At 38.6% G+C, this 27,668-nt stretch overlaps 1 protein-coding gene across 1 annotated transcript in view; it reads right to left on the bottom strand.

Annotated features, from left to right (window-relative positions):
• COL25A1 (collagen, type XXV, alpha 1) overlaps window positions 1–27,668 on the bottom strand; it is a 701,437-nt gene that overhangs the window by 162,654 nt on the left and 511,115 nt on the right. Inside the window, exon 10 of the mRNA XM_006881095.1 lies at window positions 26,011–26,046. Coding sequence (XP_006881157.1) covers window positions 26,011–26,046 — 36 coding nt within the window. The remainder of the gene's footprint in view (window positions 1–26,010; window positions 26,047–27,668) is intronic.

Here is a 27,668-nt window from a genome sequence, read left to right as displayed (position 1 = left end):
TACTGGGAATATATCCCAAAGAGACCGCAACTGACATCTAGGCAGATATATGCACACCCATGTTTATCACATCTCTGTTCACAATAGCAAGGAGATGGAAACAACCCAGGTGCCCATCAACAAATGAATGGATAGAGAAACTGTGGTATATTCACACAATGGAATACTATGCTGCATTGAAAAACAAGGAACTCCTTCAAAATTATTCAAAATGGGTGAGCCTGGAGGACATTATGCTGAGTGAAATATCTCAGTCACAAAAGGACAAATATTACATAGTGCCACTGCTGTAAAATGGGACTGATATCAGGGTGGGGGTAAGACTGAGAAAAACAGCATAAATTGTGTATACTGCACTGAAACAGATGAGGGACTGAATAATTTAAAAGTGATGTATGATAGGGTATTATGGTTATCACAAGAGTCCAAATTAAGGTTGCATAGTGGAATGTACTTGGGGTGGTTGGGAGGGGTGTCGGGAGATTGTGTACCAGGGAGGGAGTCTTTCTTTCAGTTTTGAAAGAGAGGAGTGAACTGGGGGCTTGGGGGGAGAGGGCTGGGCAGGTAGAGAAGTGCAGCAATGAATAAATGGAAATCCAAATTCTCTGTAAATGTTCATTAAAATTATTAAAAACAAAACAAAACAAAAAAAAGAAATGATGTAATCTTTTTCTTTGCTATTAAAACACTACTACAATTTCTGTTCAACTTAGATTATAAAAATCAGTATTAGTATAAACTCATTTGGAGTGGTAAATGCATGTCTTACTGCAGTAGTTGTGTGTGTGGTCCACCAAGTAGATTTAGATTCATAGTGACCCTATGAACAACAGATCTGAGTCTTGCTGTACCCCACAAAATTCTTACAGTCTCTAATATGCTGGAGCCCATTAGTAGGGTCACTGTGTCAATCTTTCTTTTTTGAGGTCTTTCTCCTTTTTTTCCTGACCCTCTACCTTTCCCTGTCAGGTTAGAGACCAAAAGGCAGTTGTCAGAACAGAGTGAAGAAACACTGCATGGTTCAAAATTGGGAAGGGTGTATGCCAGGCACGTGTCCTATCTCCATACCTTTTCAACCTGTATGCAGAACAGATCATCCGAGAGTCTGGGCTCTATGAGGAGAAGTGTGATTTCAGGATTGGTGGAAGCTCTATCAACAATCTGCGTTATACAGATGATACAACTCTGCTTGCAGAAACTGAGGAGGACCTGAAGTGCTTACTGCAGAGGGTCAAGGACTGCAGCCTCCAATATGGATTGAGGCTCAATGTCAAGAAGACAAAGATTCTCACAACTGGGCCAATTGGCAGCATCAGGATCAAAGGTGAAGAGATTGAGATTGTTCACAGCTTTAGTTTGCTTGGCTCCACAATCAACACTCTGGGCACCAGTAGCCGGGAATTAAAAGACATATTGCCATGGAAAAGTCTGATGTTAGGGACCTCTCCAAATTACTGAAGAGCAATGGTTTAACTCTGGAGACTAAGATACGTCTGATACAGGCCATGGTCTTTGCAATCACATGTTATGCATCAGAGAGTTGGACAATAACTAGGGAGGATAAAAGGAGAATTGATGCCTTTGAGCTGTGGTTCTGGAGAAGAGTACCATGGACTGCTAGGAAAACAAACATTCATCCTGGAGAGGGTCAAACTGGGCTGCTCCTTGGAGTCAAGGATTCTGAAGCTTCTTCTGACATACTTTGGACATGTTGTAAGGAGAGACTGGTCCTTGGAGAGAGACATCATGCTTGGGAGGGTGAAGGGACAGCGAAGCTCCTCTCTGAGGTGGATTGATTCAGTGACTGGGGTAATGGGGGTAGGTGTATCAGAGACCGTGAGATTGGCACAGGACAGAGCAGAGTTTAGGGCTGTTGTACATGGGTCGCTATGAGTCTCAAGTGACTTGATGGCACATAACAACAACAACCACCTTTCCCAGAATGATGTTCTTTGCAATGGGCTGACCTCTTCTAAGAACACGCCCAAGGTCTGTGAGACAGTTTCACCATCTCTTGTCTCTAAGGAGTATCCTGGTTGCACTTCCTTCATTACAGACTTTTTTGTTCTTTGGATGAGCATATTTAACACTATTTTGTAACACCATTCAAAGGCATTGCTTCTTCTGTCATTCTTACTCATATCTAGCTTTCAGGTGCATAGAAAGTGACTGAAAAGACTGTCTTAGATCAAGCACACCTTGGTTTTTAAAAGGCCATCTTACCTTTGATGGCTGCTACGATAGCTATTGCCTGAGAATCCAAATAAGACAAAAGCATTGACAATTTCAATCTTTTCTCCATGTCTCATGATGTACATTGGTTTAGTGATGAGGACTTTTGCTTTCTTGATGTTGAGATATACTTCCTACCGAAGATTGTACTCTTTGATCTTCTGTAGCAATTGTTTCAAATCCTCTTCACTTTCAGCGAGCAAGGTTCATAATGCAGGTGGTTGATAAGTCTTCCTCCAATCCTAATGCCACAGTCTTCTTCATATAGTCCAGCTTCTTATATGATTTGTTCAACATACATTGGATAGGTATGGTTTTCCAGATTCATATGGCCAAGTGTATATCCTCAGCTACAAAAATGTACATCCACTTCTTTGATCTTATTGGCAGGAAAAATGTAGTAGTCAATGTTACTGAATACTAAAAGGGAACTGGGATGATAGAAAAACTGGACTTAATACTCAGAAAGGTGTCTGAGAAATGGTATACACACTAAGCAACTATTTACTAATATTTACTTATGCATTTACTTATATGTTTGAGAATATATCTCTTTTTAGATGAAAATCTATCAATAATACTGCAGTCATTAAGTTTGTTCAAAATCTAATTCTGAAATGTGAACATTTTGACATCAGTTGGTTAAAATGTCTACAATTCAATGGTATTCTAGTATATTCTAGTATATATAAATTTACAAAACAATGAGAAAATACCATAGCACCATTTATTCACCTAATTTTTAACATTTGTATTTTTAGTTCAAATAAGAACTTGTATAAAGAATGTCATGGGAGAAAAATGCAACAATGAATGAAGGGAAATGTAAAATCTTTGTAAATGTTCATTAAAATTAATAAAATAAAATTAAAAAAGAATGTCATAAGTGCACTATTCAAAAATTAAGGATTAATTTAGGATTCTTATCATTTTGGTCAGCTGTGTTAATGGTCTAAGATTTCTAAAATAACTTAATGTTCATATTATATTCTTATGATTTTACAAGTCTGTATTGAATGGCTTTCCAAACTAAAGGGCCATAATCTTGTTAGCCTGTTTTTATTAACAACTGAGGTGTCAGTTTCTTAGACATATCCTTAGTGAGCATGTTTATATTTGTATCTACTTTGTATATAACCAATACATGCTCTAGACAATGCAAAATTTATTAATTTGTTCATTAAAGAGTAATGGACAGAGTTTTACACAAAAAATGAAAAGTCACTGGCAAGAAAAGAAATACAAGTCTGAAAGTAACGTCACTAATCTGCAGACGAAACTCAACACCCAAGTTTCTGTGATTATTTAAAAAGAGCATGAAGAACTATGTAAAATTAGCATAAAATTTGTGAACAAGTAAGGAATTATATGCTACATAATGACTTTCTTTTCTGCTTTCCTCATTATTGCTAGATTTCATTTTTAAAGATACACAGTATTTAGAATATGGTTTCCATGTTTGCAATTGCCTTTATCTAATACAGGTTACTCAGTTCTCTGAGGGATTCTTTGCTCCTGTCTGAGAATAGCTCCACCAGCTGCTCCACCAGACACAGATGTAGAGTCTCCTCCTGTATGATGTACAGCTTCTGAAAGTCTGCTGGAGGGTCAGCTAAAAGTCTGGTCTGATTTGATGGTACCAAAATCAAACAACAAAGCCCTCAATCCCAACTACATAGCTATGTATTTGTTAAAATCGTCTTCTCTTTTTATCTGCCTAAAATGATCTCCACCCAATAGTTTCTCTTCTGCCTGAATGAGTTGTCTAAAAAGTTAATGGCTTCATCATACCTTTCCTCTAGCTTTTTACAGCTTAGGTTTCATTAATAGTTGTAGTCATGATCCTATGTCTGTACCTCTTGTTCTGCTTTTCCGCTCTTCTTTTTTCTTCCATTCATTGCACAATTATAAACTTAGGGAATCCCCTCTCCCAACATTATCTTGGAATTAGGGCTCTTTTTATTCTCCAAAGCATCCCTATAACTATAATTTTTTTTCCCCATAAAACAGCACACAGTACTTTAAATGTCAGATTACTCTTTTCCTCACTCTTTTATCTTGCACGGTAATTTGCTTGTACATAGTAAATATTTGGTGAATTCATTTAACAGTTTGTGCCTGACCGAAGTCATGGTATTTTCAATCACTTCTTTTGTATGTAAATGCTAGACAATGAACAAGGAAGACCGAAGAACAGTTAATGCTTTGAACTATGGTGTTGGCAAAGAATATTGAACAGACCATAGACTAACAAAAGAACAAGCTATTTTGGAAGAAGTTCAACCAGGATTCTTCTTAGAACACTTTGGAAGCAAAGATGGTGAGTTTGTCTCACACACTTCTGGCATGTTGTCAGGAGGGACCAGGCCCAGAAAAAGGACATTATTCTTGGAAAAGTAAAGTGTCAGTGAAAGAAAGGAAGAATTTCAACGAGCTAATCTGACACAGTGTCTACAACAGTGAGTTCAAGGGCAGTAGAGACTGTTTGCCTAGTGGCAAGAAGCTGTGCTGCAATCCTGAAGGCAAACAGTTCAAGGCCACCACCAGCTGCTCCGCGGGATAAGGATGGGCAATCTCCTCCCGTGCCATTAACTGCCTCTGAACACCCACCAGAGGGGCTGCTATGGGTCATTTCGACTCAATGCTGAAATAACAACAGCAACAGAGATTGTGAGGATGACACAGGATTGGGCAATGTTGGGTTTTCTTGTACCTAGGGTTGCTATGAGTTTGAACCAGTGACACCTAACAACAACTTTGTGTCACGCAGTATTGGGCAAGAGATCACATGGAAGGTGACTGCTCATCTTTCTCCCATGGAGCAGTTGGTGGATTTGAACCATGTTGCGCTGGAAACACAACTTCTTACTACTAAGCTACCATAATTCCCTAATTGTAGGCATTATTGTTTCTTTTTTTGTTGTCATGTGCCATTGAGTCACCTGCAACTCATAGCAACCTCATGTGCAATAGCTCTGAACTCTGCTCTATCCTGAGCCAATCTCACTGACTCCGACACACCTATCCCCATGACACCAGTTACTGCGTCTCAAAGGAAGAATGACAGTTTTCATTCTTTTGGTCATTCTGATTTTACTGGTTTGTTCTAATAATCTCACAATTACCTTTAAGAGCAAAGTGAGTGCAGCAATATAGTTCATGGCTTCTACATTAAAACAGCAAAGCAAAACCCATTACGCGTGCATGCTATTGTACTGCACCTGCATGTGGAAGAAAGACCTCCAATGTACTTCAGAAAGAAGTCCTGCAAACAGTAGGTAGAATGATTGACCCAAGTCAATCTTCAAAAAAGGCAGTTAAAAAATGGATCAATCTATAACCATTAAGCATTGACTGAACATTGTAGTGTGTTTAAAGTAGTAGAGGGACTTGGAAATTTCTATTGCTTGATGGATCATAGAATGGAAAAAAAATTAATGATTTTTTCTGACACTACCAAAGTTAGCACGAGTTTGATTGAGGTATTAATTGCTTAAACAGGATGCAGAGTTTCTAAATGATGTGCTTTAGAAAGCCTCTTGGGAGGTGTTTTAAGGCAAGTTCTGGTTGCCTGCTATTAGGAAATGATGTTCTGTGTGAGTCGGGGCGGACACAGTTCCTGTTCTGTCCCTGATGGCTAACAGTAAAATGTGAGGCTCTCAAAGTTGCTGGTCATTTCTGGAGACAAGAATATAAACAAGTTTCTGTAATAAAAAGCACAAGAATGAAAGAGAGGTGGTCCATCTGCAAAGGGAAGGAGGATAAGAGTTCTGAACTATTAACCCAGTAAAAATGATTTTCTTTGTGCATTAGAACTTTTCCCCCCCAGGATTTAATAAAAATGAAGCAAAATGAAGAAAGTGCTTTTAAAAGTCAGCTCCATAGGGTAAATGATAACTCATACACTCTAACTTACAAAGTCATTAAACATTAGTATCAGCCTTTCTCAAGGGTTTGACACAGCAGACGGTAATTGCAATGATTTGAAATTTACCCAGTTTAAAGCATTATATGATTAGAAAATATGTAAATCTAGTTCATAAAGACTAAGGGGAAATTTGAAACAAATAATGGAAATTTGTCTTAAGAAGAAAGAGTTTAAAAGGTAATTAAATAAAAGTCCATATCCTTTTTAGATGTTTGATATGCAAAGGTTAAAAAGCATAAACTCTAAACCAAAACTAAAACCAAACCTTTCTAGTGGGTTGTAGCAGAATAGAATTGCCCCATAGGGTTTCCAAATCTGTAAATCCTTAATGAAACAGTCTTTCCCATCTTTCTCTAGAAGAGCAGCAAGTGGGTTCGAACTGCTGACCTTTTAGTTAGCAGTCAAGTGCGTAACCACTGCACCATCTGGGCTCCTTATATAAACTCTAGCCAGTATTATATATGTATGGAGTATAATTCCAGTGACGTTTCACAGGCCTCAGATTTCATAGTTTAAGTGTGTGGAAATGTCAAACTAAACACTACGGGGGAATATTTTTTCATATAAGTGAGAGTGCTGAAACATTTTCAATCTAAAAACCAATGATTGAGTTGACCTAGGCATGGAGAATAAACAAGAGAAAAGGGGCTAGTGCTGGGATGGGAGAGCCTCATCTCCTGTTTCAAGTCTGTCACAGACCTTGCCTTCAGTCACACTTAATCATTTCTATTTTCCTTAACAGTCCGTGCTCTGCTCCTATTAGTCTTCAGGTGAAGCTCTTAATCATTCTTCAAGGCTCAGCAGTCATAACTCACTTCCTCTGTGAGCCTTCTCCAACATACCCAGACGGAGCTTATTTTCAACTTCTGGGTTTCTCCAGCACTGTTTAAGTGGTTACATTTAAATATGTTTACACATTTTAAAAATTTGCAGCAATTTCCTCAACAGCAAGGCTAGCCCACATTTTAATGCCTACTAAAACCCCCAAAAAACAAACAAAAAAAACCCCAAATGAAGATGAAATAACGAATGCATGGTAGGGGGAATCCCACAAAATTACATCTACTGAATATAATCCATTATTTTACCAAACTCTCACGCTGCTATCACAGGAAAAAGTTCTTAGATATGAGGCAGTTACCTATTTTAAGTATCTGGAATTTTTTCCCCACAGTGTCACACCATAATTTAATCAATAAATCGCCACAACAATATTATCTTAAAAATGCATGTTAAATCAGATTTATTAACAGTCTATCAAGAAGATGGCAATAATAATTGAAACAGAAACATGCAGTGAAAACATATTTAAATGAAGTAATTTTTTATTGGAAAAAATGGTAAATTCTTTCTGACTTCTCTATTTCACGTTCTGACTTTTTAGGAGGAAATACTAAAGCAGGATGATGTGTTTATTGGTTTTTCTAAATCATGGGCTGTGACCTCTTTTAGGGAGGTCTCTTAAAGCTCAGGAAATTAAAGAAGTAATGCATTTTCTCATCATGTGACAAAACCAGAACTCAAGGTTGCATGCTTAACATGAAATACCAGAGATTAAAGATACTTCTAGATATCTAAGAATGTATGCTCTGATCAGGGTCACCAGCAGGAGATCTTTGTCATCTCCCACCAGATAACCAGGACTGAAGCAAGTTCGCTCTTTCTCTCTCTCTCCTAAGTATTTAATAAATGGTTTCTTGTTGCTGAACCCAAAGTGGAAATGATCCAGAAATAAAGAAAAATTAACAGGCTTCCTCTGCCCTCTGCGATTAAACATACTTCCCTCGTGTACCATAAAGGAAACAAATTTATGGTTCACAAAGGCCTATCATCCTACATGACACTCAGTAAAAAATATTTCTATTGAGTAAAGTGTAAGTGCTTTTGCTATTTTAAATCAACAATGCTAAAAACACTGGCTGCTAAAATTTAAACATCCCATGATCAGCAGAAGAAGGTCTTACATTTCAGACTGTAATTGATACTCATATACTACTGAGATCTGTTTTCTATCCAGACCAGCAGAACTTTCTACAATCATGAAACTCTTATATTGTTCAATCCAATATGGTGGCTAGTGAGCAAATGTGGCTGATGAAATAGAATTTCTAGGTTAATTTCTTTGGATTAATGTAATTAGTTCTGTTAGTGGCTACTCTAGTGAGCAATGCAGATAGAGATTGTAGACCATCAAAGTCTCAGATCAGGTAAACTGGTAAATCTAAGTGTGTCTATATTTGCCACTAACTAGATTTGTGAACTTGGCCAAGCTACTTCATCACTCTGATTCTGTTAATGAGAAAATAATTCCTGGAATTTACTTCTTTACTTACATCTGCGTTTAAAAATGTCCACATACAGTGATTGTAAACTGATGTAATAGTCTATATGGAGTGCTTATTATTATGCTTGCTCTCATCATTGTCTTTGAGTTGAAACTGACTCAAAGTTGACCCATCAGCACGGTTTCCTGTACACTACACAGGAGGAGATTACCCATTTTTCCCACCAAGCCACTAGTGAATTCACCTTTGCGTTAGCAGGGTAACTTACTACAGACTACACCATCAGAACTCCCTATAACCATGATATGATGTGACAAATGTTGTGGAGGAATGGAAAAGATAACTTCCACCTTAATTTGGGGAACAGGTGAATATCTAAGTGTGTGTGTTTAAGTGAGATATTCTCCAAAGAAGTAGCTGAAATAGAAGTCTAATTTTTTTAAAAACTAGAAAGTTCCACCCAGCATATAGACCCTGTTACACTGTTGACCTGAGATGAAGGCTTTTTCTTTTGGCCCACAATTAAGAGAACTCTTCTGCCAAACTTTTCCTCACAAGATCAGAAGTCCATGAGACCAAGGGAACATGCCCACCTTTAGCCCATCTTCTTCCCACCACTGACCATGCTTTGGGTATGAAACACATACTCAAGTCTATTCTGACTCCGAGCAACTTTAGGTTGTTGTTATATGCTGTCAAGTTGTCTGTGACTCACACTGACCCTGTGAACAACAGCTCTGAAGCCTGCCCTATCCTAAGCCAGTCTCACTGACTCTGACACACCTACACCCCTTCCCCTAGTTAGTCACTCTGTCAATTCATCTCATCCAGGGTCTTCCTTTTCTGTGCTGTTCCTCCACCCTTCTGTGCATGATGTCCTTTACCAGGGACTGGTCCCTCCTGGAAACATGCCCAAAGTATATGAGCTTCAAAATCCTAGCCTCTGAGGAGAAACTTGGTTTTATCCTCTCCAGGAGAGACCTGATTGTTCTCTTGGTGGTCCATGGTCTGTTCAATACTCTTCTCCAGCACCACAACTCAAAGGCATCAATTGATCTTCTATCATCTTTAGTCATTGTCTGGGTCTCTGATGCATAGCAACAAATTGTAAAGGTCATGGCCTGGATCAGGCACACCTTAGTCTCCAGACAGACATCATTGCTTCTCAGTACTCTGGTGAGGTCCTTGAGAGCAGATTTTCCCAGTGCAATTCGTATTTTGATTTCCTGACTGTTGGTGCCAAGAGTCTTGTTTGTGGGGCAAGTATAGTAGGGCAGAGCAAAACTTGCTCATAGATTTTTCTAGACTATAAATCTTTATAAGGGTATTCTGGGTGTTCAGTCCATAGACTGCAAACCCAAGGCTGCACTTCTCTAGCAGTTTGACTTCAGCAGCCACTCTGTGGAACAAAGATGGACAGTCTCCTCTCATACAATTTACATATAGTCTTGGAAACTACCTTGAGGGCCAACTATGAGTCAGAATCAACTCTATGGCAATGAGAGGGAGAAATCTTTGTAAGAGTAGATGGTCTCATCTTTTCCTGAGAAGCAGCTGGTTGGCTGAACAGCTGACTTTTGGGTTAGCAAATCAATACTTAACTCACAGCACCTCCTGAAATTCTCAACCCAATGACCTAAGTGCTTCAAGGACTTTGTGTTGCCCCTCAGCTCTTCCAAAGGTTGACCACACCATGGGTGTGTGCAGCAATGACTGGAAATGGGGCAAAGGAAACTATTTTTGCTTTGTTGAGAGTAGATAATGTAATTTAACTCTGTGGAGATAAAATAATAAATACAGGTGGGAGCCAGATTCTCCTAAAGTTGAGGACTAGAGGCAGGAGAAGAGGAGACAGCCAGAGGCCATGGGCTGAGCAGCTCAAAGCCCTTATTATCAGGATATATTCACTAAAGCCAGAGAAGGGAGCATGTTCTATATAACAGTTTAGCTTTTAAATATTTGTATATAGGGAGCTCTGGCGGCCCAGTGGCAAGAAGCTGTGCTGCACAGGGTTTAAATCCACCAGCTGCTCTGCAGGAGAAGGATGGACAATCTCCTCCCATTGCCTCTGAAAACCTACTGGGGGATCAGCTTTGAGTTGGCTCTGACTCAACAGTATACAACAACAACACATTGTACTAGAACTTTGCTCTAGACCTACAAATGTTAAGCACAGGCTTTACCTAGGCCAACTGTTATTTTGAAAGGCTTCTTCTTAATCTATTAAGACCTGAAAATATGGTAAAAGATATTAATTATAATTTCATTAATATCCCCATACAAAGAGTGATGCTATTGTTTCAGTGTAACGATAGCACATTGTGTTTAGAGACGTGGATTATACAGGTTGAAGGAGATAATTTTAAGTCTATCTTCAATTAAAACTTGATACACACTTTTGGATCATGGTGCCTAACTATGTATAGCACAATTAAGTGTATACATAACCTAACAAATGGGTACAAATTATGTTTCTTGGCATTTCTGAGGGAAGTACATACAGTAGAATGAAAGGCTGTTAACACTTTTTGTAGATGAAGAATCAGGGACTTAAATTACTTATACAATTTTTCCAGTATGCTATATACTTCTTTAGTCTTTTCACTACAAGTTTAAAGACAGTTAAAAATGGAAATGACTGACAGGTCTTTAAAAGGGAAATAAATGGAAAACATAAATTGAATCATCCACACACTCTTTTAGATTGTTTCATTTTTGCTAATATAAGGAAAGGAGTGAATCAGGGATGTATCCTGTCTTATACCTTTACAATCTATATGCAGAACAGACCATTTGGGAGGTTGGGCTTTGTGAGGAGGAAAGTGGCATCAGGATTGGAGAAAGACTCATCAACAACCTTTGTTATGTAATTGACACGACCTTGCTTGCTCAAAATGAAGAAGACCTGAAGCTCCTGCTTCAGAAAGTCAAGAATTATAATCTTCAATATGGATTGAAGCTCAATATCAAGAAGGCAAAGATTCACACCACTGAACAATTGGCAGCACCATGATGGATGGAGAAGAGATTGAGGTCATTAACAGTTACAGCACATTTGGCACCAGCAGTCAATCAGCAGAAAATCAAAAGGCAAATGGTAGATAAATCTGCTGTCCAGGATCTTTCCAGAAGCAACCTTTCTGAGAAGCATCGATGTAAGTCTGGAGACTAAGGTGTGCCTAATCCAGTCCATGGCCTTCAAAATTACTTGCTATACATCAGAGAGCAGTCTTCTCCATTGCCAGAATCCACCTAAGAATCAATACAGAGTGGATTCTCTTGATCTGAACAACCTGAATGGTAGATGGGATGGCCTCAAAAACAGCAAGTATTACTCATCTACTTTCTTTTAGTCTGTTTGGAAAACAAAGCATGGCAGGATCTAGACAGAAATAGCAAAGATGTGGGAAAGACTAGTTCTGTTTAGCTCTGGCATGTACTTTATGGACAATTAAGGGAGAATAAGAAGCATTGGGAGAGTTGTTAAGGCATCGCAATAAGCCATGGGTATAACTGGGGTCTATGCGGTTACACCAAGACTTATTGCTAAGTCCAGGCTAATATGCAAAACCAGTAAGGTGATGCTGCTCATTTTTGTCGTTTTCAGTCTGAAGGATTAAGGCTTTGTCATCTCTATCAGGTTAAGACGGAGGAGAGAAATCTGGCTGTCCCTGTGCTTATTGCACTGCCAGCTGAAAGGGTTGCAAAACCAAGTACAACCAAGTGATGAGTTTGATGAAATTCTAAAAGTAAATATTCACCTGTTAATTCTTTCAGTTTAAGCTTAAATTGGGCAGAAGTCATTATTTATGCTTAAGTGAATAATGAACATAAACAGAATTGCATTCATTTAGGAATTGCATTCAATGGAAATCCCAGTAACAGAGTGCTTAAAATCTTGACTTAGTAACCAAATTGTTGGTAGTTCAAACTCACCAGCCACTCTTTTGGAGCAAGATGTGGCAGTCCACTTCCACAAAGAGGTACATGCTTGGAAATCCTATGGGGCAGATATACTCTGTTCCTTAGGGTCACTTTGAGTTAGGAATAAAATGTGCCTGCTTGTAGGCAAAAATTCAAACACAGGCAAAAGGCTTACAAATGTTTCAGAAGCAAGCTCAAATTCCATTTTAGAGGACAAGAAAAGCAAATTTTTTCCCGAGGTTTGAACGCTTAGATAACACAAGGGCCTAATCCTAACATTTTAAGTTACTTTATAACTCATACACTAAAATGAGTGTGTTATATTATTATTGTTGTTGTTGTTGTTGTTAAGTGCTACTGAGCTGAGTATGACTCACAGTGACCCTATGAACAACAGATCTGAACTCTATCCTATCCTGACACATTAGAGCCCATTGCAGAAATCACTATGTCAATCCAACTGGTCGAGGGTCTACTTCTCTTTCGCTGACCCTCCACCACACTAAGTACCATGTCCCTCTCTAAGTAATAGCCCCTCTTAGCAACATGCCAAAAGTATGTGAGGTAAAGCCTCATCATTCTTGCCTCCAAAGAGCACTCTGGCTACACCTTCTTCAAGACATATCTGTTTGTTCTCTTGGTTGTCCACAGTATGTTCAGTGCTCTTCTCCAACACCACAGCTCAAATGCATCAATTCTTTTTCTTTCATCCTTATTCATTGTCCAGCTCTCAGATGCAGAGCAACTAATCAGAAGGACCATAGCCTCAATCACATGCATCTTAGTCTTCAAAGTGACATCATTACTCCTCAATAATCTGGAGAAGACTCTAACTGCACACTTCCCAGTGCAATATGGCTGCTGGTTTCAGGACTGCTTGTATGAAGGGTGTTAATAGTGGACTCAAGTGGATTCAAGATGAAGTTGTTGACAAATTCCATTTATTCTCCATCCATCATAATATTGCCTATTGGTCTAGTGGTAAGAATATTGGTTTTCTTGACAGTGAGATGCAGTCCATACCAAAGGCTGCATTCCTTAATCTTCTATAACAAGTGATTCAAGTTTTCAGCAAGCAAAGTTGTATCATCTGCATAAAGCAGGTTATTGATGCCTTTCCCTCTGATACTGATGCCACGTTCCTCTTCTTAGAGATGTGTTTCTCAAATAATTTGCTCAGCATATAGATTGAATAGTTATGGAGAAACTGATGCACTGCCTTCTTAATTTTTAACAATGTAGTTCCCTTGTTCTTTTCACACGATAGCCTCCCTTGCTCTGCATGTCTCAATCTGAGATAAGTGAAAAAATTTAAACCTTGAGTTGCAATATTGAAAGATGCTATAGGCGGTATACTGAATGACCCAGAAAGCATCAAAAGGAGATGGAGGGAGTAGACAGAGAACTGTCAAAAGTTCAAGCAGGATTTAGAAGAGGTTATGGCACCAGAGATATCATTGCTGATGTCAGATGGATCCTGGCAGCAAGTAAAGAATACCAGAAGAATGTCTATTTGTGCTTTATTGACTATGCAAAGGCATTTGCCTGTGTGGATCATGACAAGTTGTGGCTTGTTGAGAAGAATGGCGGTCCCAGAGCACTTATTTGTGCTCATGAGAAACTTAGACCTAGAACAAGAGGCTGTTGAACAAACCAACAAGTGTATGTTAAGGAATTTGAATATATGGGAGTTACGGTAGAGGGGGAAAGGGACAGTTTTAGATTATGAAAACTTATTTTCTCTATCAGACTTTGGATGCAGACCTTCTAAACAACAACAACAATTACCAAGAAACTTGGACTAATAAGTATATTTTTAATTTTATATAGTTATAATTGTTGTTATGTGTTGTTGAATTGGAACTCACTCCAAAACAAACAGCTCCTTGGAGGAATACTCAAGGATGACTGTTAGAACAAAATATACAAAGAACACACAAGGATGACCAAGTTTCCACTTTGGACATGTAGCTAGGTGAGGCTATTCCTTGGAAAGGGATATCGTGCTTGGAAAGATGAGGGTCAGCAAAGGGGAGGAAGACCCCCAACAAGATGAATTGACACTGTAACTTCAGCAATGGGCTCTTGTGTCTCAGAGTCGATGAGGATGGCACGGGATAGGATAGGTTTCAGAATGGCTGTTCATAGGATCACTATGAATCGTACTTGACTCAATGGCCCCCCAAAGATAACAAGATGACTGACTCTTCAGTGGAGTAGTATTTCTAGATTTTTCTGAGACCTTCTACTACAGAATAAAAAAGAATACAAATTAAAAAGTAAGGGTACTTTTAAAAATACTATCTTAACAATTGCTCTAAAGAATGGAAAAATAAAGCTCACTTATGTGAGAGTTGTGAACTTTAGCACTTTCAAATAGAGTTAGGCCTTAGCTTAATCCCTGGGTCTAGTTTTGTAAAATAGCACACTTTTCACTTGTTTCGACGGAGACCAATTTATTTAAGCTCCAGATCTGTCTTTTAAAATCCCATCCTGAGCTTCTCAGAAACCCCAAAGGTCATGTTTACAGAATAGATGCACAGCAGGATTAAATAAATGTGGAACCGTTTGAGCTGCAGGTCTTCTTTTTTATTCTATCCTAGATGCTGTTAATCCTCAGATGATTATTTTTGCAATATAAAATATATATCCTGGATTATGAAACTAATTCCCCACCTGACACACTCATGACACTCGCTAAGAGCTAATTTTAGATCATTCCTGGCTTCTTCACCCCATCATGTAGACATTTTCAGTTTTCAGGAATTCTCTAGGGCTTCTCAAAACTCGCCTGCAAGCAAACATTCATCCATGACCAAAACAATGAGGTGGATTTCACCTACTGAGGAAAACATGACAACAGTGCTATTTATTATCTTCTCTTTGTTTTAAATGGTAGATGAAAAGAGTATTATAAAAAACTGAAAAACAAATGTGATTTATAAGAGGAGGAGAAAAAGCTACAAAGTCCCAGGAAGACAATAAGTTGCCCCATCAATTGTACTATTTGACACAATTTAATTGATAGCTTTTAAAAGACTTATTTAGCCCTTATGTTTCACAGAGCTGTGTTTGTGAGCCAAGTTATGTCACCAGACATTTGTTTTAACAGTCATACCATCACTTAGGAGCTCTTTGTAGTTGATAAAGCATTTTCATTTTATCATTGTTTTACCTGTTTCTCATCATTACCTAGTGTGGTAGGCAGGCAGACTGAGAATTATCACCTACATTTTACTGGCTATTGAAAAGGCTTACAAATCATAGCCTGTGGTGATAAAACCCTAAGTAACTCTGGAACCAGAATTACTGGTGCAATCAGTTAGAATGTATAGGCACAGCACTACTTAAGTTAAATACAAATATGGGCTTAAGTTTGAAAAAGGATTTTAATTATAGACATTTTTAATCTTAAGCAAATAAAAGATGGAAAAATTCAATTTGCTGGGATGAAGAATTAGAGGACAGCATTGTTTGACAAAAAGCCTGAATAGGATTGCTTTTCTTTCTTTCTTTTTTTTTCTGAATAGAATTGTTTTCAATAGCAAATTCCCAAGTACATTTAAAATATGTTGATTTATGAAAATTTGATTCATACAGAACTTTACAGAAATACATCTGTTATACAAATCTATGTTCACCTGAAATTTACTCTAGAGAGAAGAATTGAGTGATAATAATAATAACATACTCCTATAGTTCTTCATTATATATTTAAAGTGCTCTCTCTTAATTTATTGCATTTGTTTTTGGCAGCCTCACAAGGCAACCAGAGAGGGTACAATTCATTTCTTTACAGATGAGAAATTAAAAGGTTAAGTGACTTGCCCAAGGTCAGACAGACAATTCATTTATTTCTTGCCATCAAAGTGATGCAGTTTTAACAGGGTTCTCAAGGAAGTAAGGTCCTTCCTCCTGATTTTTTCCCCCACAACCAGCTGTGAAGGCTATTAAACAGAAGTAGATGATCTCACAAACATAATACAGAATGAAAGTAGCCAGACACAATTGTGTACATACAATATGATTCTATTAATAGAAAATTAAAAACAGGTAAAAGTAATCTGCAATGGTGGTTAACTTGGGAATTGCCATTCAAGGGAGATGAAAGGGGCTTCTTGGGTATGATAATAATGGTACCTTGGTCTGGTTTGTGGTTACATAGTTATGCTCAAGTTGTGAAAAGTCACTGAGTTGAACACTTACAATTTGTCTACTTTTCTTTTATGATTGAAGTTTTCTTTCAAAAAGGATTTTAAATATTTTAAACATTCAATTCACTAGACAAGATCATGATAATAAAATTATTCTAAAACTATTTGTCATTTTAATTATGTTTCTAAGCTTTGTCATTAAAATGAGAACATGAATAAAATCAGAAGAGTTTAAAGCAAGAAGGCAAAATGAGTAGGGGAAAAAAACTTTTAAACCTTTGTTTAAAAGACCATATTAATAATATAGTCCATTTAGGGCTAGGTTGATCATTTACATATAGTTATACCAAGCTAAGAATTGTAGAAAGATGGGATTTGTTGTTGTTGGCATCTTTATGGTATATTCTAAGTGCTGTACTGTGTTATGTGTTATGCTGTTAACAGAGATGTCAACAGTTCTAATCCAGTATTGCCTGCCTATGTTTTACAGCCTCAAATATCTAATGGAGTACTGCTATGAATCATTATCAAACTCCAAGGCACTGGTAGAATATAAATGTGACCCCTGGGTGGTGTCAATGAATAATGCACTTAGCTGTTGGAGTCCACCCAGACACACCTCAGAAGAAAGACTGATAATCTACTTCTGAACAGTTACCTATTGGACACATAATTGGATATATATTTATACCCTGACACACATGGGGTAGCCATGAACATAAATTAAGTGAGTTCAAGGAAGGTGAGAGAGATTATAATGAAAATAATTAAGTATTATTGTTGTTATGTGCCACCAAATTGCCTATGACTCATAGGGACCCTATGTACAATTGCTCTGAACTCTGCTCTATCCTGAAGCAGTCTCACTGTCTTCGGCACACCTACTCCAATTATTCCAGTTATTCTATCAATCTATCTCATACAGGATCTTCATCTACTGTGCTGTCCCTCCACCCTTTCAAGCTTGAAGTCCTTTTCCAAGGACTGGTCCTTCCTGACCCATGCCCAGAGCATGTGAGATGGAGCTTCAAACTCCTTGCTTCCTAGGAGCAGCCTGATTTCACCATCTCCAGGATAAACTGTTTATTCTCTTCACATTGTGTGGTATGTTCAAAACTCTCATTTCATTTTTGACCTTTGAAAATTAGGCTACTTCTGGGAACATGAGGGTAGAAAGCCAAAATCAAAACCAAAGATAAAAATCTGACTGCGCTGTGTACAACTGAGGCAAAACAAAGGCTCTTGAGGCTCTCAGATACCCAGTTAGGTACCTCTTCAAATTATTGAACTGTAATGATGTCAGTTTAAGGACTAAGGTGCATCTGATTCAGGTATTTCTAATTACTTGCTATGCATCTGAGAGCTGGACAATATATAAGGATGACACAAAAAGAATTGATGCCTTTGAGTTGTGGTGCTGGGGAAGAGTACTGAACATTCATGGACAGCCAATCTGTTCAATATGTCTTGGAGAGGGTGCAGCTGGAGCACTCTTTGGAAGCAAGGATGAGGCTTCACAACATATACTTTGGGTATGTTACTAGGAAGGGCTATTCTTTGGAAAAGGACATGATGCTGGGGAAGATGGAGGGTCAGTGATGGAGAGGAATTCCTCAACTAGAGGAACTAACATAGTAACTACTGCAATGGGTGCTTTTGTGTCAGCAAGTGTGAGGATGGCACAGGATAGAACAGAGTTCAGATCATTTGTTTAAGGGTCACTATAGATGGTATACCAATTGACATACTTTGGCTAACAGATGCTGCCATGGACGTGCTCACCAAGTTGTGCCAAGAAATCTGGAGAACAACCACTTGGCCAACTGACTGGAAGAGATCTATATTTGTTCCTATCCCAAAGAAAGGTGACCCAAGAGAGTATGGAAACTACAGATTTCACATGCAAGCAAGATTTTACTGAAGATTATCCAAAAACAACTGGAACAGCACATCAAGAGAGTACTACCAGAAGTCCGGGCTGGGTTTAGAAGGGGTCATGGTACTAGGGATATTGTACCTGATGTTAGATGGATCTTAGCTGAAAGCAGAGAATACCAGAAGAATGTCTATCTGTGTTTCATTGACTATGCAAAGGCATTTGACTGTGTGGATCACAACAAGCTATGGCTGACTGAGAAGAATGGGAATCCCGGAACACTTGATCATTCTAATGCGAAACCTATACTTGGACCAGGAGGCAGTCGTCAGAACAGAGCAAGGGAACACTGCATGTTTCAAAATTGGAAAGGGCGTACGCCAGGGATGCATCCTATCTCCATATGTTTTCAACCTATATGCGGAACAGATAATCCGGGAGGCTGGGCTCTATGAGGAGAAATGTGGGGTCAAAGTTGGGGGACGATTTATCAACAATCTGTGTTATGCACATGACACAATCCTGCTTGCTGAAGAGGACCTGAAGCACCTGCTGCAGAGGGGCAAGGACTGCAGCCTTCTATATGGATTGATGCTCAATGTCAAGAAGACAAAGATTCTCACCACTGGACCAATTGGCAGCATCAGGGTGGATGATGAAGAGATTGAGATTGTACACGGCTTTAGTTTGCTTGGCTCCACAGTCAACAGTCTTGGCATCAGCAGCTAGGAAATTAAAAGGCTCATTGTCATGGGAAAGTCTGCTGTTAGGGACCTCTCCAAAGTACTGAAGAGCAATGGTGTCTCCCTGGAGACTAAGGTATGTTTGATACAGGCCATGGTCTTCACAGTCACGTGTTATGCATCAGAGATGCAGACAATGACCAAGGAGGATAGAAGGAGAATTGATGCCTTTGAACTGTGGTGCTGGAGAAGAGTATTGAGAATACCATGGACTGCTAGGAAAACAAACAGATTTGTCCTGGAAAGGGTTAAACTAGGTGGCTCCTTTTAGGCAAGGATTCTGAAGCTCCGTCTAACATACTTTGGACATGTTGTGAGGAGAGACCGGTCCTTAGAGAGGGACATCATGCTTGGGAGGGTGGAGGGACAGCGCAGGAGGGGAAGGCCCTCTATGAGGTGGATTGATTCATGACTGGGATAATCAGGATGGGAGTGTCAGAGACGGTGCGATTGGCACAGGACAGAGCAGAGTTTAGGGCTGTTGTACATAGGGTCACTATGAGTCACAGGCGACTCGACGGCACATAACAACAACAATACATGAGTCATACTCAACTTGATGGCACCTAATAATAACAACAATCCATGGTCAACTGATATGTGACAAGGAAACAAAATCTATTACATGGGTAAATGACAACCTCTTTAACAAATGGTCTTGGCTAAACTGGACTGCTACTTATAGAAAGCTGAAGCAGGAGCCACATCTCACACCATGTTCAAAAATCAACTCAAAACCATAAAGTTCATAAGAGACAAAGTAGGACTAAGCTTAGAAGGTCCGGTTTATGGTATAAAAGGATGACAATACAGCCAAAATATACAATCAGTACAGGATAAAATTGATGAATGGTACTTTCAAAGATTAAATCCCTGTGTGTATAAAAAACTTTCCCAACAAGGTGAAAAGAAAACCTCCTGATTTGGGAAAAACATTTGGCAATACTATCTCAGATAAGGGTTTCATAACAAAAGTTTATATACTCCTACAGAACCTCCACACAAAAAAGACTAATAACATAAATACAAATGGGCAAAAGACAGAAAGACTTTTCACAAAGGAAGATATTCAGATGGCCAACAGACATATGAAGAAATGCTCCAAATCACTGTCAATAAGAGAAATGAAAATCAAAACCACAGCGAAATACCATGTCACCCCAGTAGCAGTGCCAAAGTTTAACAGGAAAGAAATCAATATATTTTGGAGAGGATGAGGGGAGGTGAAAACTCTCATACACTGTTGGTGGATTGTAAGATGGTATAACCACTCTAGAAGGCAGAGTTGAACATATAAATTCCATATGATCCAGTTATTCCACTCCTAGGAATATACCCCAAGGAAATTGGAACTAAGACACAAAAGGAGATGTGTACACCAATCTTTATAGTGGTATTATTCACAATTGCAAGAACATGGAAACTCCTCAAATGTCCAACCACAATCAAAAGAATTGCTAAATTGAGGCATGTTCACACAATACTATGCAGCACTCAGGAGCAATGAACTTTAAAACTACTACATAACTTGGGAGAAACCAGAAAGCATTTTGCTGAGTGAACTAACTGGTCTCATACGAACAAATACTGCATAAGACCATTATTGTAAAAAAACAGAAATATGACTAGTAAAATGTGTATGGGCAACCCAGGGGGAAAGGATAGGAGTAGAGAGGTAAGGATAGGCCAGGGGAGCATGAGGGAGAATCTTGGGGTTGCACAGTTTGGTGGGTGGAGGGAAGGGATAAAGGAAATGGGAAAGATCTGTCAGGGATCTGAAAAGATGGGGTAATCATGGGTATAATTCAATGGAGATACACTTTATAAAACATAATGAATGGGAATGATTATATGAAATTCAATGTGAAACTTAATGTAAATAAATTTTTATGCATATTAATATAAAATAAATTTTTTAAAAAAGAGGAAACCTCAGGGAGAAAAATGCAACAATGAATGAATGGAAATCCAAAGTTTCTGTAAATTTTCATTGAAATTAATAATAAAAAAAAGAGAAAACCTGTTATAGAAATCCCTCCTAAAGTTATCTATAAGTTCAGGTGATGAGTCAGCATTGGTAGCCATTGTACAATCCCTTCACTGATTATTTCACTAATGATCTTACTAAAGCAGCTCTATCTCCAGGTCAGGAGGGTTTCTCTTGGTTGGGCTCTCTCTAGAAGGCATCTCAAACCAGAAGAAGGCTTTGACCTTTTACTTATGCATATGTTTGTTTTCAATTTCATACCAAAGGTTATGATTCTGTGTGTTAGCTTCAACAAAGCTTGGGATTTTGGAGGTTGAGGTTTTGGGTTTTTTTTTCTAAAATAAACTTTGTATCCTGAACACCCCTATCTACAGGCACATGTTGTTGCATCATGAACTTTATCGAGCTTACTGGCTTATTGTCATCACCCTGCCTAATCCCTGAGCATGCCTTCATTCCTCAGGGTGAGGGTAAGACTAGTTGGCATCTGTAATATGGGTTAGTAGAGCATTCCACTGTTCCCAGCATTATTCTTTGCATTAATGTAGGTTAGAAGCACAGCTCAAATGGCAGGGAGGAGAGGGAGACTGAAGGAATTCCACATCCTCAGGCTTTGCACTATGCCCAACCTTCTCTTCCACTGGCAAGGAATAAAATATCATGAGTGAATGAGATCTGTGTGTCTATGGACGAATCATTTTTGTGACCTTTTTTTAAATGACAGTGAGCAGAAGGCATTGTTGTTTCCCTCTGGGTGAAGTCCATCAACAAAGAAAGAATTTGGAATTCTGTGGAAGGTTTACTATGCTAATTCATCTGATCCCTCTGAGAGCTAATTTGTACTTGCTGTTTTGTGCTATCGAGTCAGAAGTGACTCAGAGCTGACACTCTAGCAGGTGTGGGGGATCCCCCCCCCCAGTATTTTCCAATACTACAATTCAAAGGCATCATCAGTTCTTTGGCGATTCTTATTCATTATCCAAATTTCATAAGAATAGGATGCAACTGAAAATACCATGCCTTGGATTAGGTGCACCTTAGTTTTAAATTGACAACCTTGTTCTTTCTAACATTGGAGAATTCTTTGACAGAAGATTTCCCCAATGCAACCCATCTTCAGATTCCTTGACAACTGTTATCGTGAGTGTTGACCGTAGATCCAAACACAATTGTTGACAAGTTCATTTTTTTCTTCATCTTCCATGACCTTGCCTATTGGTCTAGTGGTGAGAATTTTTATTTTCTTAATTTTGAGATGTAAAACATACTAAAGGGTGATAGCCTTTCATCATTAGTTGCAAATTCTTTCAATTTTTTTTCACTTTCTGCAAGCAAGGTTATGTGAGCTGCACAACATAAGCTGTTGATAAATCTTCCTCCAAACTTCATGTTACATTCTTCTTCATGTAGTTTATTTTCTGGTATTATTTGCTCAGCATACAGACTGGTGAGAAGCTGCATTGTTCCCAGAAACGCATAGTTCATATTCACAAGCTGTTCCACAAGAGAAGGATGGTCAGTTTCCTCCCATACAATTTGCTGCCTTTGAAAACCAGGTGAATGGTCACCTATAGTCAGTTCTGACTCAATGGCATATACAAAGAAAATTGGAGAAAGGATATAACCCTGGGGTACACCTTTCCTTATTTTAAAACATACAATGTTCTGTTATGTTTGGACAACAACTTCTTATATTTTATATAGGTATCACAGATGCTGACCTGGATGTGCTCACCAAGTTGGGCCAAGAAATCTGGAGGACAACCACCTGGCCTACTGACTGGAAGAGATCTATATTTGTTCCCATTCCAAAGAAAGGTAATCTGACAGAGTGTGGAAATTATCAACTGCATCACTGATATCACACGCAATCAAGATTCTTCTGAAGATTACCCAAAAATGATTGGAACAGCACATCAACAGAGAACTGCCTGAAGTGCAGGTTGGATTTAGAAGAGGCTGTGGCACTACGGATATTATAGCTAATGGTAGATGGATCTTGGATGAAAGCAGAGAGTACCAGAGGAATGTCTATCTGTGTTTCATTGACTATGCAAAGACATTTGACTGTATGGATCACAACAAACTGTGGTTGACTCTGAGATGAATGGGAATCCTGGAACATTTGATTGTGCTTATGTGAAACTTACTTGGACAGAAGGCAGTCATCAGAACACAGCAAGGAAACATTGCATGGTTCAAAATTAGGAAGGGTGTGCATCACTGATGTGTCCTATCTCCTTATCTTTTCAATCTACATGTGGCACAGAAGATCCAGGAAGCTGGGCTTTATGAGGAGAAATATGGCATTAGGATTGGAGGTAGACTCATCAATTATCTGCATTATGCAGATGACATAACCCTGCTCGCTAAAACTGAAGAACTTGCTGCAGAAGGTCAAGGACTGCAGTCTTCAATATGGATTGAAGCTCAACATCAAGAAAACAAAAATTCTCACCACTGGGACTATTTGCAGCATCATGATAGATGATGAAGGGATTGAGATTGTTGACAGATCCAGTTTGCTTGGCTCTATAATCAACACTCTTGGTACCAGTGGCCAGGAAATCAAAAGACAAATTGCATTGGAAAAGTCTGTTGTCAGAGACCTCTCCAAGGCACTGAGAAACAACGATGTCATTCTGGAGACTAAGGTATGCCTGATACAGGCCATGGTCATTGCCATTATTTGCTATGCATCAGAGAGCTAGACAAGACTAGGGATGATAGAAGGAGAGTTGATGCTTTTGAGGTTTGGAGCTTGAGAAGAGTAATGAATATACCATGGACTGCTAGGGGAACAAACAAGTTCGTCCTGGAGAGGGTGAAGCCAGGCTGCTCCTTGGAAGCAAGGATTTTTGAGGCTCCATCTGACATACTTTGGACATGCTGCAAGGAGGGACCAGTCCTTGGAGAGGGACATCATACTTGGGAGGGTTGGGGGACAGTGCAGAAGAGGAAGATCCTCTATGAGATGGATTGATTCAGTGACTGGGGTAATGGTGGTAGGTGTGTTGGAGACAATAAGACTGGCAAGGAATAGAGCAGAGTTTTGGGCTGTTTTACATAGGGTCACTATGAGTTGCAGATGACTTGACGGTACAAAACATTAACAACAGCATCATATGATTACAATTGTTTCCCATTATTCTCAATGTTATTCATAATTTATGATCCACACAATCAAATTCTTTTTTCTAAGTAAATAAAACACCATTAAATGACTTTTTTAATAGTCTCTGCTTTCAGCCAAGATCCATTTAATATTGGCAATGATATCTCTTGTGCTAAAGCTTCTTCTGAAACCAGCCTGAATTCCTGTCAGTTCAACATCAATATACTGTTTCATTCATTTTCAATATCTTCAGCAAGATTTTGCTTGCATGTGATATTAATGATGTTGTTTGATCATTTCCACATTGTGTTGGACTACCCATTTTTGACTTGGGATCAATTATGCACCTTCTCTAGTCGGTTAGCCAGGTAGCTGTCTTCCTAACTTCTTGGCATAGACTATTGAGCACAACCACAATACATCTATTTGTTGAAATAGCTCAGTTGGTATTTCATCAATTTCTGGGGTCTATTTTCTCTCCCCCCCCCCAGTGCCTTCAGTGTAGCTTGAACTTCTTTCCTCATTACCACTGGATCTTGATCTAATACTCCTTCCTGAAATGTTTTTTTGTTGGCCAATTCTTTTGGCACAGTGGCTATGTTGTGTTCCTTCCATCTTTTTTATTCTTCCTGCATAATTTAAGATTTTATTAATCTTCTAGTATAGTAACTCGAGGCTTGAATTTGTTCTTCTATTCTTTCAGTTTAACAACTGCTGAGCATGTGCTTCTGTTCTGGTTTTCTAAGTCCAGATCTTTGCATACTTTGTTCTAACACTTTGCTTTATCTTATCAAATATGATTATGTATTTCTGAACTCTTACTTTCACTCTTTGTCATAGGTTGCATGGAAGATATTTTGACAGATATAATTTTGGTATTCATTCTTTTTTTAGTGATATAGTCATGCTCCATTTAACATACTTTGTTGGAGGGATAGCACAAGAGAGGAAGACTTTCAATGAGATGGTTTGACTTAATGACTGGGGTAATGGGGTAGGTGTGTCAGAGACAATAATGTTGGCTCAGGATAAAGCAGAGTTCAGAGCTCTTGTACATAGGGTTGCTAGGAGATGCAGGCAGCTTGATGACATGTAACAAGTCATGGACCTTTTACTGACCAATTCTGTTAAAACCAATATTAATCAACAGTGAAATAAAGTTACTAAAATTACTGGTATGGTTTGTTACATTAGAAGTTCAGTAATTTTGATAGTAAATATTTTCCCCCATGCAGGTCATACAATTCCTGTCACAACTACTCAGTTTTTCTCTTACACAGTGACAACAGCCACAGACAACATGTAAAAGTATGAGCATGAATATGTTTCAATAAAACTTTACTGACAAAACCTGGCAGCAGGCAGATCTGGCCCAGAGATCACAGCTTGCTGACCCCATCAAGTAAAATCAGAGTTAAGATCAAAGGCACTCATATTTATTCTCCCTACACTCTCCAGACATCAAACGTTAAGCCAGTTCTTAGTTCCCTTCTGACTGTAGTCAACTAGCTCGAGACAAGAAAACAGAGACCTTTTATCAGTCAGAATTACTTTATTAATACATCTATCTAATATTAGATGATTAATTAAATCTAAGACACACTTTTGGAATTTCCTAAGAATTTTTCTGAAAGTGCTTAAAGTCACTTTAATGTCTTCTAGTCTCCAGTAAGCACTTTGCAGTCCCTGTCAGCCTCAAATACAGCCTTTAGTAACTCATCCTTCCAATTTTTGAGGTTCAGCAAAATAGAAATTTAGATACTTACCATTAAGCCTTGTTCCCCTGGTTTCCCTGGTTCACCCTTTGAAAAGAATAGAAATAATTTTAGGAATGCCATAAACAGTGGAAGCCAATCTTAATCATTTCGGTTATTTTCTTTTGATCTAATACTCTTTGGCACAGGTAAATAGCAATTATATTTTTCCAGGCTAAATAGAGAATTGCCATATGACTGATTTAAAAAGAGCAGATATTCTTTTTACAAAGTCACATTATAAACATTTAAATAAGATAAACCTAGATTTCAGCAGAGGTTTAAGACTTATGCCTAGAACACATATTGAGTAACTAGCCGCTGTTGTTGCATGCCTTTGAATACATTCCAACAAATAACAACCCTACGTGAGAGAATGAAACTGCCCCATGGTATTTTCTTGGCTATAATTTTATCGAAGCAAATCTCCAAGTCTTTTCCCCAAAAATCGAGTTGGCTCAAAACTAGTTAGTAGCAGAGAACTTAACTAGTGGAGCACAAGTGCTCCCTAAATAAAACTAGTTGTTGTGTGCTGTCAAGTAGGAACCAAGCCATAGGTGACTTTCCAGTAGGTTTTCAGAGGGAGCAAATCACACAGGAGGAGAGTGTCCAGTCTTCCCCTATGGAGCAGCTGGGTTTGAACTGTGTGCCTTTGGGACTGCAATACAGCTTCTTACCACTAGGCAACTCGAGTTCCCTAAACTTGTCAGAAGGATTATAAATTAATAAATAATCTTAGAAAAAGATTTAATTATAATTACAGGAGCATTTTGCTTCTGTCCTTTCTATGATGACAGAAGAGAGCTGTAGAGGCTGTCTGTAGGGAGTTGTGCTACTAAATCAAAGACCAAGGTTCTGTGGTCATTCAAATCCATCAGCATTTCCAAGGGAGAAGGATGGGCAGTTGCCTCCTATGAGATTCACAGGCTTAGAAGGCCAATGGTGGGCCAGTTAAAAGTCAGTTCTTACTCAACAGCAGTGAGGGGTTGGGTGGTGACAGAGAGGTGATGACTGGTGTCATTTTAGGAGATGTCAGACCTTTCACAGAGAGAACAGAGAAACCATTGTGTTTAGTGTAGAAATTTTTTAAAAATAAAATGAGTCTGCAATTGTTTTTGAATTTTTGACCTCTTGAAGTGTTTTACTGAAACACATAAAAATATTTTACTATATCATTCCACTATTATTCCCTAATACATGAATTAATATGGAATTGATTATTATGCTTTCCTATCATATTATCCTAATGACAGTGTAATTGGCTACAGATTCTTTTGGGGGGGGAAACTGTGCATGCAAAGCCAATATATGTAGGTGTTGATGGCTTTTAAAAAGAAATACTTCCTAGTTCATTTTTAAGAAATCTTTTAATAGTGGTTATGATTTTGTTTTTGAGTGCTATTGAGTAGGTTTTGACTCAAAGCAACCTTTTGTACAACAGAACAAGACACTGTGTCGTCCGGTTGCCATCCTCATTATCTTTGCTGTGTCTCAGCCCATCATTGAAGGCCCTGTGTCAGTCCATCTCATTGAAGGTCTTTATTATTGCTGACTTTCTACTTTATCCACCGTGATGTTCTTCTCCAGGGAGTGGCCCCATCTGTTAACATGTCCAAAGTGGGAGAGAAGCCTCACCACTCCTGTTTCTAACGAGCATTAGCTCAAAAATA

The sequence above is a fragment of the Elephantulus edwardii genome, unplaced genomic scaffold, assembly GCF_000299155.1.
Source record: "Elephantulus edwardii isolate Elephantulus edwardi_28Jun2011 unplaced genomic scaffold, EleEdw1.0 scaffold00012, whole genome shotgun sequence".
Classification (NCBI taxonomy): Eukaryota; Metazoa; Chordata; class Mammalia; order Macroscelidea; family Macroscelididae; genus Elephantulus; species Elephantulus edwardii.
This window is presented reverse-complemented; position numbering and strand designations above follow the sequence as displayed.